The sequence below is a fragment of the Colobus angolensis genome, unplaced genomic scaffold (genome assembly GCF_000951035.1).
Source record: "Colobus angolensis palliatus isolate OR3802 unplaced genomic scaffold, Cang.pa_1.0 Scaffold29, whole genome shotgun sequence".
In the NCBI taxonomy this organism is placed as follows: domain Eukaryota; kingdom Metazoa; phylum Chordata; class Mammalia; order Primates; family Cercopithecidae; genus Colobus; species Colobus angolensis.
Window position 1 is genome coordinate 663179 of NW_012116154.1, and position 12704 is coordinate 675882.

The 12704-nt window shown below is 44.8% G+C and overlaps 1 protein-coding gene across 1 annotated transcript; it reads right to left on the reverse strand.

Moving 5' to 3' along the window:
- Positions 1 to 4969: 4969 nt before the first annotated feature.
- Positions 4970 to 9666, reverse strand: SHISA3 (shisa family member 3). The gene is made up of 2 exons (XM_011949036.1): positions 9120 to 9666; positions 4970 to 6441 (listed from the first exon to the last, which is right to left on the reverse strand). Exons 1-2 carry the CDS (start codon positions 9394 to 9396, stop codon positions 6002 to 6004), a joined length of 717 nt encoding a protein of 238 aa, XP_011804426.1. The 5' UTR covers positions 9397 to 9666; the 3' UTR covers positions 4970 to 6001.
- Between the last annotated feature and the right edge of the window lie 3038 nt (positions 9667 to 12704).

Sequence of the window (12704 nt, forward strand, 5' to 3'; positions counted from 1 at the left end):
GCATCTCTAACCTAAAGCTTTCATTTCAGTAACACAGAACTACCTCACTTTAATGAAGAAAGGTCTTCCTAACCTAGATAATTTCATGAATAGGCTAATAGAATTTGTTGGAAAATATGAAACACCTCTTGCCATTTTATTACTTTCAAGTACATGAAACTAGCAATGTAAATAAGCATTTCCTGTCAGAATAATTTCATTAACTATTGTTTAATTGCAATTTTAAAATAGCCATGTACATATAAAAATATGTTAACAGTTTGTTCCCTTAATAGTTTAACATGCCTATGAATTACTAGTTTTCCTGAACACATACTAAATAAATGTTTTGGATTATGCAAAGGTAAAATCCCAACCCAGTGAAATTTGTCAAATTCCTGGTTGTGACTGTATCTACTTTCAGGAAGTTTTTTGGTTATCTCATTTTAGAGAGAAAATTTCCTATCGATTCAAGTCAATCTGGTAAATTCTCCACCATGAGAAGTAGCTAATAACAAAAATGAAACAGGTGGGGAAAATAAGGAATTATCCATTTGGACAAGTGTACAATCTGTTCACTTTGGAACATAACCATTTTAAAGCAAATTTACTATGTCAAATGTGCTTTTTTTTGGCTAGAAAAGCACACTTATTTTAGAATAGATTTGTCTCCAAGGAACCGTTATTTTTTTGCTTCTGAGACGTAGTCTCACTGTGACACACAGGCTGAAGTGCAATGGCACAATCTTGGTTCACTGCAACCTCCGCTTCCCAGGTTGAAGCGATTCCCCTGCCTCAGCCTCCCAAGTAGCTGGGATTACAGGCAGCTGCCACCACACCTGGCTACAAATGTGCTCTCTAAAGCAGATGATGAAAGAAATGTACAGACCATGAGTACCCAACAGGATGAGAGGATGCCCGACTCCAGACAATAGCAGGAAGTTGACCAAGTACCAAAGGGGCCCATGAATCAAGGACGTACTCGATCAAACTGTAGGACCATTTTCTCTGTTCCCTACCCCTAATCAACAGTGATGTCTGCCCTCCCACAGTACTTAGCCTTTCATTTTTATTCTGAAGTATTTCATCTGCTTTCTGTTATTTATCCTTACTACACAGCTTTCTGCCCACTAGAATGCAAGTGACAAGAGACAGTGTCTGTAACTTCTTCTCAAGGCAACCATAAGAAAAAGGTAGTACTAATGTCCCTATTTTACAAATGAGAAAACTGAGACACAGTGAACTGAAGTGGCCCAAAGTCACTCCACTTTTAAGTGACACACCCAGAAAACCCAAGCATTACAGCCTCAAAATCCATGCTCAATCACCCTCTGGAATCCCATTTCTCATGTGTAAAGGGAGAAATGTTTATCATCTAGTGTTTTTATTCATGCTTCATTTTATTTCACATTCTCATAATGCAGCATAAGCTCTCTTTGACTATTGCAATCCCCTGATATCAATAGGATATGTACAATATGATACAATTGATCACTTTTTCCCCAATAGATTTTCTGAAAAGTACATTGGATATTTTTGTTTTTCTGACAAAATTAGACCTCCTAGGGCTAATGTCACACAGAACATAGAATTTCAAAGTAGACCTCCTGGTTCAAATCTGTCCCCTATGGTATCGTTCGTCCTTGTGCACAATGTTTAACCTTCTCACCTTGATTTCTTCATCTGCATGATAGGCATGATGCTAATCCCCTCTTCAGGGTTGTGAAGATTCAGTGATACAATTCGTAAAGCACTTGGGACACATGGTGCTTAATAAATGTTATCCATTATTGGCATAACAACCTTTCAAAATGCAGAACTTCTATTTTTCACAATAATCATGGTATGAGGATGTTAGATTCAAATTCTTTCTGAAAGTAACAAAAGCAGACAAGTTTCCCCTGTATTTGGTGGTTTAGCAGATGGTGAGGAACAGCTCCTTGGAAATTCCAAGTGATTTTATTTGACCTCGGCAGCCTAATCTTTCTAAAACGAAGATAATGATCCCATTCCCCTCCCCTGTGAAATCCTTCCAGACTCCCTTTTGCATTTGACATCTGTTCAAATGCCATGGTGTTCAAGATCTCTAATCTGTACCTGCTTCTCTCTCCAGCCTCACTCTTCTTGTTTTGTTTGTTTGTTTCTGGTTTTGAGATGGAGTCTTGCTCTCTTGCCAGGCTGGAGTGCAGTGGTGCAATCTTAGCTCACTGCAACCTCTGCTTCCGGGATTCAAGCAATTCTCCTGCCTCAGCCTCCTGAGTAGCTGGGACTACAGGTGCCCACCACCACACCTGGCTAATTTTTGATATTTTAGTAGAGACAGGGTTTCACCATGTTGACCAGGATGATCTCGATCTCCTGACCTCGTGATCCACCCACCTCGGCCTCCCAAAGTGCTGGGATTACAGGCATGAGCACCCAGTCTTCTTCTGGGTTCTTAAATGTTCCTTGTTCTTTCAGGCTCATGGGTGGGTGCTTCTGTGTCTGTCTATGAATTCTTTACTCTGCCTGATATATTTTTCCCTTATTTCCAGCCCGCCTCTCTTTCTTCCTCTGCCCTGTCTTCATTCAAATCCTATGTGTCTCTCAAGGCTCAGGTCCAATGTCAACATCTCCAGGATGAACAGTGTCCTTTGTAAGTGCTGCCAGGGTATCCTGCACTCCCTTGTAATCGCGGTTACCACAGAGAGCAGAAAAAGATATGGTGCTTCTTTTATAAAGCATCTATGACATTTTATCACAAGTATTTGTCTTTGTCATCATGCTGGAGCCTGTAGTAGGTAGTGGCTCCTTGAGTTGGAAGTGCATTTTAATGATCTTTTATTCATCTCACCCAGCACCTAACCCATAAGTGGTGTTCAGCAAAGAATTGTTGAATGGGACAATATCTAGAAATTTGCCACAGGATAGGCTTTTTACCTAACATTGTGAATAATCATATCAGCTATATAGCTTCCAGGGAGAAGGTCAAAGGCATGTACCGCATATCACCAATTACTTGGGGATATGATTTGATCTAGGATCACCAAATGCCATATTGCAATGAGGTACACAATATCTCTCTAATTTTAAACAATTTATGGCCAGTTAAATTGACTGGGGCATCCTGCTCAGGAAGGGAAATTTGTAGATGTGAACTCTCTATGAATTCCTTAGCGTTAACTTGTCTAATGGACATAAACTGTTCTCCAAAGGGATGACAAATAAAAGTACAGCTATTAGAGAAATCTGACTACTAGATGGTATTCAGTGGAGACAGTTCCACCCTCTACGGCACATGGTGGAATTGCATGGGAGAATCTTCAGCATCAGAGTGTTGGGGCGGAGGTGGATGTGCTACTGGCATTCACTGAGGGGGACTCAGTTGTAACAAAGATCCTACAATGCATGGAGCAGCCCGCACAACAAAGACTTGATGTCCGTCGACATGACTTTGGAACGTCCACCATTCCTACTGGTGAAAAAAAAATGTAATCCCATTTTACCTATATTTTTTGCACTGCCCTAGTATACATTGAATTCTTCAGATATACAGCCACTGTGCAAATCAAAGGATGATCAAACTTTGCTGGGAAAAATCACATTAATGGCATCAGTGCAATTGTGTTTATCTGAGTTGCCAGAATGACCAACTGCATCCGTCTGGATTTGAAGCTGTCACATCATGGTAATTTTGAGTAAGGGGTTAGCATCTGTGTCTTTTTTAAGTCTGCCCAAGCCTTTACATTTAGAAATAAGTTACTTCCCTTTCTTTCTTCTATTTACCACTGGGGCATTCTATTGATTTTAAAAAGCCATGTGTGTAGTGAGTTATCTATAAATTTCATTTTAGGACTGATAAAGGGATGTCACAAAATATTTGTTCTAAGGAGAGCTCATTTTGGGGTCTAACGGGGCCCCAAATCACTGCGTTTGAAGCTTAGGCTTATTCTCTTAAAATCTCCGATGAATCTTGTACACAGAACAATCAAAATCTCAAAGCAGGTGTTCCCTTGCTGTTTGGATCTATCTGTTTATGCACATCAACTCCAGTACAGACTAGCTGCAGGGCCTTGGGCAAGTAACTTCATTCCTTTGTGCCTCAGCTTTCAAATCTTTAAAATAGGAATTGTAATACTTTTCTGTTGGGGTTGTTGAGAGCATAAAATAAGTTAATGCGTGTTAATACTTAATGCTTGGCTCATAAAAAGAGCTTTAATAAGGTTACCTTAAAACCATTAAAACGACCAATATACCACAAACATAAATAAAACTAGTCTAATAGTGTAGGACTGCACCCAAGAACATGTGTATAAATGTTCATCCTTTTACCTGCAGCTGTTTCTTTCCTTGATTATTTTGAACAATTTGGGAAACCTGAAAGTCAGACAGCTCTTAGATACAGGATAAAGCAGGAGACTAGAAGTCAGAGCCCCTCTGCCTTTAGACTGAGCAGATGCATAATGTCTTTGAACTTGTTTCCTTAACTAGAAAACGAAGAGACAAGGCCAAACAACTCTTTTAGGACAGAATTCTGCCTCTAACTAGTTGTGGTTGAAAATTGAGAGTGACATATGATAGTATGAATTCCTATAAATCTGGGCTTTCAAATCACACCTGCAGGGACCAGGTAGGTAACACAGCAGAAATAGATGGGCCAGGTGGGGAGACCAGGCAGGAGGCTGGCAAATGGCAGGTATCCTGTCTGAAGAGGATTGACCTGACCCCAAGGCAGTGCAGAACCTCTGGTGCCACGTCCTGTATGTCACGAGAAGCCAGAAATCCATATTCTTATGAGAAACGTCCCAATGATGAATTCTCCACAGGCCAAATAACCCATCGGAGGGCTGGAGACTGAGACTTCCATAAAAATTCACTTCCTTTGCTGCTTTCATGAGCCCTGATATGGAATTTTTTTTATTTAAAATATGAAGTATGTGTTAAAGACATTTCATTTCACTGAATAGCAAAAACATTACTAAAGAGATAAAACGAATCATTTAAAATTCAATAGAGTTCATGAAAACATATTTTATTTATTCTAATCCAACAAGATATATGCCCAAATATATAGTCATCAGACATAAAATTCAGTGGCACTGGAGATATATATAATATTAGATGATTATACCAATAGCTAAACTTTGAACTCCACAGTTATTAACATAAAAATTACAGTATGACTACTAAATAATTAGTACAGTCAATGTGGTAAATACATTAAATTACAAATATTTACATTTGTACATAGCTCATCTTACAAATAAATGTTTTAAGCCCCAACTGTCCAACTTTCACGGAAACACTAAATGTTGCTGAACAAAATGTCTGCCATAAATACTCCCCCCAGTGGGTGGGGGAAATGATTTTACATAGACTCTGTGTTACAATGAATGTCTGAGTATATATTTAAAACTTTAAACTCCTCATGTAGTTATTGAAACCTTGTATTCTGGAAAAAAACCTCATATTTTAAACAAAATCTAGTTATTTATTTAAAAAGTAAATGTTCTCATTATGCTAATATTATTCATGGTTAGGTTACTCCCGAAATCATAAACAGATTGTTCACTGCCCCCTTAAGTTTACCTAGTAGTTAATTTTTTAAGTGAACCTTTGATAATTATAATTAGGTATTTTTCTTTGCTTATTTATGAATGTATTTCTATCATAACTCAATGAACAACTTATATGAAAAAGAAACATGTGGCCCTTTTCTAAGCAGCATAGTTGAATGTCCAGTAAAACATTTTCAGCCAATTTGCAACTTTAAAGTCAAACTGCTGCATGTTTTGAATAAAAGTAGCATAAATTGAAATGTAATGATCACATTTTGCAAAACCAGAAAACAGTTCTCTGGTTTAGCCATTCTGTGATTGGAGCCAGGAACTCTCAAATTAGAAGGTGCTGTGTTTTCCTAGCATGCTCCTCCATGACACTGATCAGTTACAAGAGAAATTTTCTCAGAATTGCATGTGGCAATGGCAGCAGGGCTCCACCTGTCTGCCATTTGACTGACTTGTGGATTCATGGCCTGGGTGTGTCAACTGGAACTGAAGTCTGGACAGCTCTTCCCAGGCAGGGGGGGCTCCTGCTGGAGGGGGTAAGCAAAATACTGGGGTGACATCAGGAAACCAGATGGCTGAGCCAGGTGGATTGAGTGACTCGTGGTGTATGGCGGGGGCGGCGAGGGCACCAGGCAGCTCGGCTCGGCCCTGGCAAAGGAGAACCTGCGGATGGAGCCGCCTGTGGAGCTGGAGCTCGTGGCTGTGCTGGACTGCCGGGAGGGTGCCCTGGGGCTGGTGGAGGTCAGGATCATGGGTAGGGTCTCTGTCTGATAGCTGCGGAGTGAGAAGCGGATTGGCTGCTGCGAGGGCTCCTTGGGTCTCAAACAGGTGCAACAATAAATAGCCACTACAGAGCCCAGGATGATGAACGCAATGAAGATAGAGCCGACGATGAGAAAGGGGACGTAGACAGGCTCTAAAAGGCAAAAACAGACATAAACAGATGCTCGGATGAGGATCTCCCAGACTCTGAGCTCTGCTTGGGCAGCTGAGGGTTGAGAGGTGGCAGACTCAGTATTATCACTGTTGTCAGCTCAGTTTTTCAGAGTTTGTTAATGGTAACCTGCAAAATGCAATGCAAACCGTGATGATGTAATATTCTCGCTACTCCTAGCAGGGAGGAAGCAACAGATACCCTAACCTCTGTTAGCAATTAACCATCATATTGCACATCTGGAAGTCAGGAAAAAAATGGAATCTGTTCTCCTGTTCAGGCACTGGAGGGAAAGGGTGAATTTTAGGGGTTACAATAATTCTGGGTTTAAATGCAGGTTTTAGTAGTTGGATCACAGTGAGGCAATAAGAGATTTGACCCCTCTCTTAGGCTGGCAATCCATCTCCCATCCAAGAATCTCCAGTCTAAGCAAATAGAGCCAGGCCTATTAAATGTGATTCCCCTCTACACACAGACCAGGATTTTGTGAGACTCCAGAAAGAACAGTATAAAGAAATTCACAGAGGGCCCAATCTACTGTGTCTCCTACCATACCGCAAATTGCCAGCTCTGGCTTCTTCTTTCCAGGAAAGATTTGGAATACCCACTCCAGCTGCCATGCCTCTCAGTTCCCATCCAAGTCTGGGAAGTCAGACTGAACTTTAGATAGCTCACGAGGCAATTCTTGGTGTCCACGGCCCAGACTTTCTATAAAAGCATCCCTCAAACAGAGCAAACTCCAATTTCCTTCTCCCTCTACAAGGCAGACATAAAATTTCCAAGCCCAGAGGCATCCCCTAGGGCAATTCTCCAGGTACGTCCCTTGATAGAGCCATGCTAGGACACAGCCTCCAGCTTACAGGTAGAAGAAAGAAAACCTGCATTGATTAAGTCCCTACTGTGTGCCTGGCTCTTTCTTATTCATTATCTGATTAAAGTCTCATGGAGACCCTGTGAGATGGACATGATAAGCTCCATTTTCCAGATATGGAAATAGATCAGACAAGTTTGTGCCTTCCCATAGACAGAGCCAGTGAGGACAGGTAACTATCAACTATTTGTGGGCTCCTAGGCATAAGCTCTTCTGTGGCCCTCCCATTCTCCCCTGTTTACTAGCACCAGTGTGCAAGAAAAGGCAAAGTGAGTAACTACCATTTACTTAGCCCTGCACTTCAGCATTCATACATACACTCTCAGGTCACCAACAACTTAACTCCTTTGAGAGCAATATGCCCACTTTAGAACTGAGAAGAGGTATCCAGAGCAGTTAACTAACTTGCCTAAGTTACACGGCCGGCAGGTGATAGAGCCAAGGTCCATCAGGGTTTGCCTGATCCCAGACTCAGTGAGTGTGGAGACTGCCTCTCCCTTTTGCTGTCCTCTGGCAACCGAGCGGAATAGGGAGCGCAGAGGGAGACCCTGCTGCAGACTGGGCAATTGCCCTTACTCCCAGAGGGCAGCTGGGTCCCCCAGGGTGAGTGAGTGAAGCCCTGGGGAAGAGTCTGTATTTTTCTCACAGGCCAGAACGGCCTAGATTTCCCTACTTTCCATTGAGCATCTTTTCTCCAGAAACTACTTCCCAAATCCTCTAGCTTGGAAATGTTGACCCCCAACATTCACCCTATAGTGGAGCACTAATGGAGGGCAGACTCCCCTGTCCTCTGGGTTATCAGTTTGCGGGGAGGGGTCGTTGGGGAACCTTTAATGATCTCTCCAGCCTCTCCTCCCTTTCCCGACGACCTTCTCTTGCCGGCTCCAGACCTGGTCTCTCTGGAATCCTGGGGTGTCACCCGCTCTCATCTCCGCCCGCTTCTCCGGTTTCCCCCGCCATAAAACCCTCGCCTCAAGCTCTAAAGCGTTTCCCTGATGTTCCGATTCAGGTGGAAAACTTTTTTTCAAGGTGTAAATTTTCTTTGCTGGGGTCGTGATTTATTCCGCTCTGAAGTGAGCGGAAATTTAACCCGTGTTTTCCGACGTGAGAATAGGGGGCGGGGAAGCACCTTCGACCCTTGTTTCTAAATCTCCACCTCGAAGACCTGGGCATTTCTGAAAGGCGTGACAATAGGGGGTGGGCCGGAGAGGGTAATTCGATGCAGAGAATTGAAAGGAAGTCTGCAGAACGGGGCCGCGGCTTAGAAACGCTATCAGAGGACAAAAAGAAAAAGTGACTGTAGTTTCTTAGCCCTGAAGGCCTGCAACTGAGCGCGCGACAAGAGTCGCGATTCCCTGCATTCGGCACTTCCCGAAGCTCCCGAAGTGACAAGGGCGCGCAATGGGACACCCTCGGGCCCCCCCCACCAACAAAACTCAAGTCTACCCTGGCTTAACCCGCACGACCCTTCTCCCGGGAGCTCCAGCTGTCTTCCCCCGGGCCACCAGGCACAAGCCCCGCGCTCCTCACTGTTCCTGGCAAACTTTTCCTTGGGCAGACCCGCAGAGACCGCAAGTGGCGGGAAGCGGGACTGCAAATAAATAAAGGACCATGATCTGAAACACGACCACCCACTCATCCCTTGATTCCCCCAACCCGGCCGCGTCCCCTTGGCGCACAGACCCGGGAAGGCGCACAGAGCTTCCTGGGTCTGTGCGTCCTCCCGCGCACACGTGCAGCCGCCGCCGTTAGGCGGGCGGGGAGCTGTCCCCAAGGGCCCCGCACTTACGCGCGGTGATGCCTGGGTGCTCCAGCTCGCCGCGGTCGTTGGTGCAACCGCCTTGCTCCAGCCGGGCGTCGGCCGCCGCACAACAGTAGCGGAGCGCGCAGGAGCCGCAGCAGATGGTAGCGTCTAGCGTGTCGAAGTCCTCTGGGCACTGGAAGCCCTCGTGGTAGTTGCCCTGCACGTCCACCCAGCCGTGGCAGTACTCTCCGGACTGCTGGGCGCCCGCCGGGCCCCAGCGCAGCCAGCCGAGGAGAAGGCAAAGCGCCAGCAGTGCCCCCATCGCCACTGGGCTCCCTGGGCGGCCCGGAGCAGGACGCAGCTGGAAAGCGAAGGGCTGAGCCCCGGCTCAGGGCGCACAGCGATTCCGCCTCCCCAGGGACACTTCGCAAGCGGCTGGCCCCAGCGGCCGAAGCCAGTCCTGCGTGGGATAGCAGGGATCGGGGAGGCGACAGGGGCTGCACTACGAGTTCCGCAGGCCGGGAGTCAGCATGGTGCGCGGGGCGAGTTGGCGAGGGCCCGCGGGAGGCGCCGGCAGAGGCAGTTGCTGGGGCTGTCGCTGCCGCCCTTTGCCCGGCTCATAGCGCTCCCCGCGCGAGGGGCGCGCCAACCCCCCGGCCACCTCCCTCCCCGTTCCTCAAGGGAGCCATCGCGCCCGGGGCTGCCAACTCCAGCGCCGCAGAGTCCCAACTTGTGGCGATCGCCGGGTCCTGAGAGGAGCCGGAAGAAAATAATTTGTTCCCCACGTGCGAGTACCCCGGACAGGCGGCCGCTCAGCCCCCGCCCCTATCTGTCACAGGAGCAGGAGTCAGCTCCGCGGCGGCCAAGTACAAACGGCAGCGAGATTGCTGACAGCTCTGCCCGCAAGGCGTCCTTTAAAAAGGAAGAGGGAGGAGGAGACAACCAGGGCTAAGAAAGAGTCCGCCTTCCCGGGTCGCGCGGCTGGAGCTAATCACAGCGGGTGAGGCGCGGGCCGAGGGTCCTCTGCGCCTTCTGGTTCGCGCTCCATCCTCCGCCTCTCCCCCGCCACCCCCGCCCATGCCGCTCCCCCAGGACTTGACTCTCAACCTGAAGATATCAGACCCTCCCCTCCCCCGCCGCACACCCCAACTCTCTCACAGCCCGGAAATGTCTGCAGAGTGACGTTGAGGGCTGCCAATTTCCCGCGTTTATCCACGCACGCGGGCGCGCGAGTGGAGACGCTGAATTTACTGTTCAATGGAGTTAATGCACGAATGCAGTGCAGTCATTGAAGTTTGTCGAATCATCTGTGCCCTGTCGCACAGACTCAGACTCGTTCCTGGGATACCGCTTCTATAGGTTCAGGACCAAGAACATGGTTTTTAGGTGTCGCCAACATGTGCACTGAGCTTTCCACCTACGTTTCCACTTTTTCTGGGAGGAACGACACGTTTTCACAAGTACACACACGCTCGCACTTTTTCCGCCGTGTGAAGAAGGATTGCCGGTCACCTCTGCCAGCCAAGGCCAGCTCGCAAAACCTCAAAGAGCACGACTTCTCCGTTCACGCCCTCAAAGGAAATAAAGGAGCAAAATTAATGATAATTGAGCAGAACTGAACTTCTGTTCAGGGAAAGAAACACATTTATTTAAATGATGTGTCCCCTGTGGGCTATTTTCAGGGGCACTGCTCCGTTAGCGGCGTAAGTGCCTTATGGAACTGGTGTTATGTGAAACCTGGGTCAAACGCAAGCGTTTATTTTGACTGCATCCTGAACTTCCAGTCATCTATTGGTATGTGTGAATATATTCGGCGTATCTCGGCTTATTTGTCAAACACGCTGCATACCCGTGTCCCTGAGTTAGATGTCGGCAAGTTGAGTGAAACAAAAGGAACAAAGTGTTCTCAGCTCCAGCGACACAAGGTGCGCGGTCAAACGCATTAATCTCGTTCGCAGCTTCCTGATGAACCGAGCCGATTCTAGAGAAACTTTAAAAAAAAACTCCTATTAAAACGACTTATTCTTTTTTTTTCTCTCTTGATCTAAGTTAAAGTTTACTCCAATTAAATAATTACTTTTGATTTCTAATTTTAGGTATTGGGATTAGCATTTAGTTATGAGGCTGTTGAAAATACATGTCCAACATTTCACACGTTAAGTGGGACTGTGTAAATATTTAACTTTATTGCTCTTTTGGAATTACATACTTCTTAGGACAATACAAAGCTATTAAGTAAAAGCAAATTAAGTTGGAGCTTTCAATGACAAACAATGAAACAGTTTTTTTCTTGGTTTCGTTAAATAGTTTAAGCATATGGGAAATTGTTTTGCAGAAATTTCTTAGATATTGGGTGTTTTATTTACAAAAAAAAAAGTTCTTGTCAGGCTTAACCTTTTTTTTAATCTAGTTTTTTTTTAGGAGTGTTGTTTCAATTGTGTATACATCCTGAGCAATTACGGGAAAATGTCACTTAGAAACACAGCAAAAATGAGACATAATGACTATAATAAGATGATAAAAATTATGACATGTTTACTGCTAATAACTTTCCCAGAACCACACCTTTTAATATTAGTTTTTGTTAAAATTTAGAGGAATTTCATTACGTCATAACTGCATAAAGTTCTGCAGCAGCAGCAACCTTTGCTAGTCCCCCAAGGGTCAAGTTTCTCTCATTATCCAGCTGTTCTTTGATAGCATTAATATTTTAAGGAGTGATTTGTTGGCACTTACCTCCTATTAATTACATTCTCCGTGCCACAGTGGGATTCTTTTCCTTAAGACACCAGCTATAATTAATTCCCTCATTCAAAGCTCCTGTCTACTTGACTTATTTAGAGGGCATTTTACCCAATTTAGTTGGATGATATTTACTAATGGAAAGTAACCAAACCTCCAAATTACTTGATCCTTCATAGATCTGACTTGTGTGAACAGTAAACAACTGTGCACCATGCTTCAGATCTAGGTCCTGGTCCTAAGCGCCTTTAAAACCATTACAACAATCAGCTCCAGGAGTTTGCCTGGGCGAGGGGTTGTGGGGAGGCAGTGATACGTTTGGTTTCTTGTCAGAGAAGATCTCTGCAAACTTTCCATTGTCAAATTTTAACTTCAAAACTTATGCCCTGAGAATCCTCTTCACCAACAGAAAAAGAATATTTGCCTCTTTTTAGATGTATAAACATCCAAAGTTTCTGTTATTCTGTTACTAGTTTAATAGTAAAGGAAGATGAAAAAGTTCTCATAGACACCCCTGAAAGACTCTAGGGGGAAGACATAGGGATAGAAAATGAAGTCCACAATATCTGGGGTATTATGAAGAGGTTTTGGAAATTCTTTATTGTTTCTTATCTCAGTAACACAAATTCCATATTTTGATCAAGAACATAATCATAAGAGATCATTTCCCCAGACTACATTCTCTTGTGGCCTTGCCCCAAGGAAACTCTGTAGGAAGTGAGTTAAATGACATGATGTCTGGAATATGCTTTAATAAACACCAGCAAGAAAGAAAGAAAGAGAGAAGAGAAAGAGAGAAAGAAAGGAAAAGAAAAGAGGGAGGGTAGGAGGGAAAAGAAAAGATAGGTGAGCAATAGAGATGAGAAGATGGGCTAGGCGGAACTGAAA

Excerpts from the sequence above, each read along its gene's own strand:
- SHISA3 (XM_011949036.1), bottom strand. The coding sequence starts at position 9,396 with ATGGGGGCACTGCTGGCGCTTTGCCTTCTCCTCGGCTGGCTGCGCTGG. Across the intron at positions 6,442-9,119 it reads GCACCCAGGCATCACCGCGC|AGCCTGTCTACGTCCCCTTT; the intron begins GTAAGTGCGGGG and ends TTTGCCTTTTAG.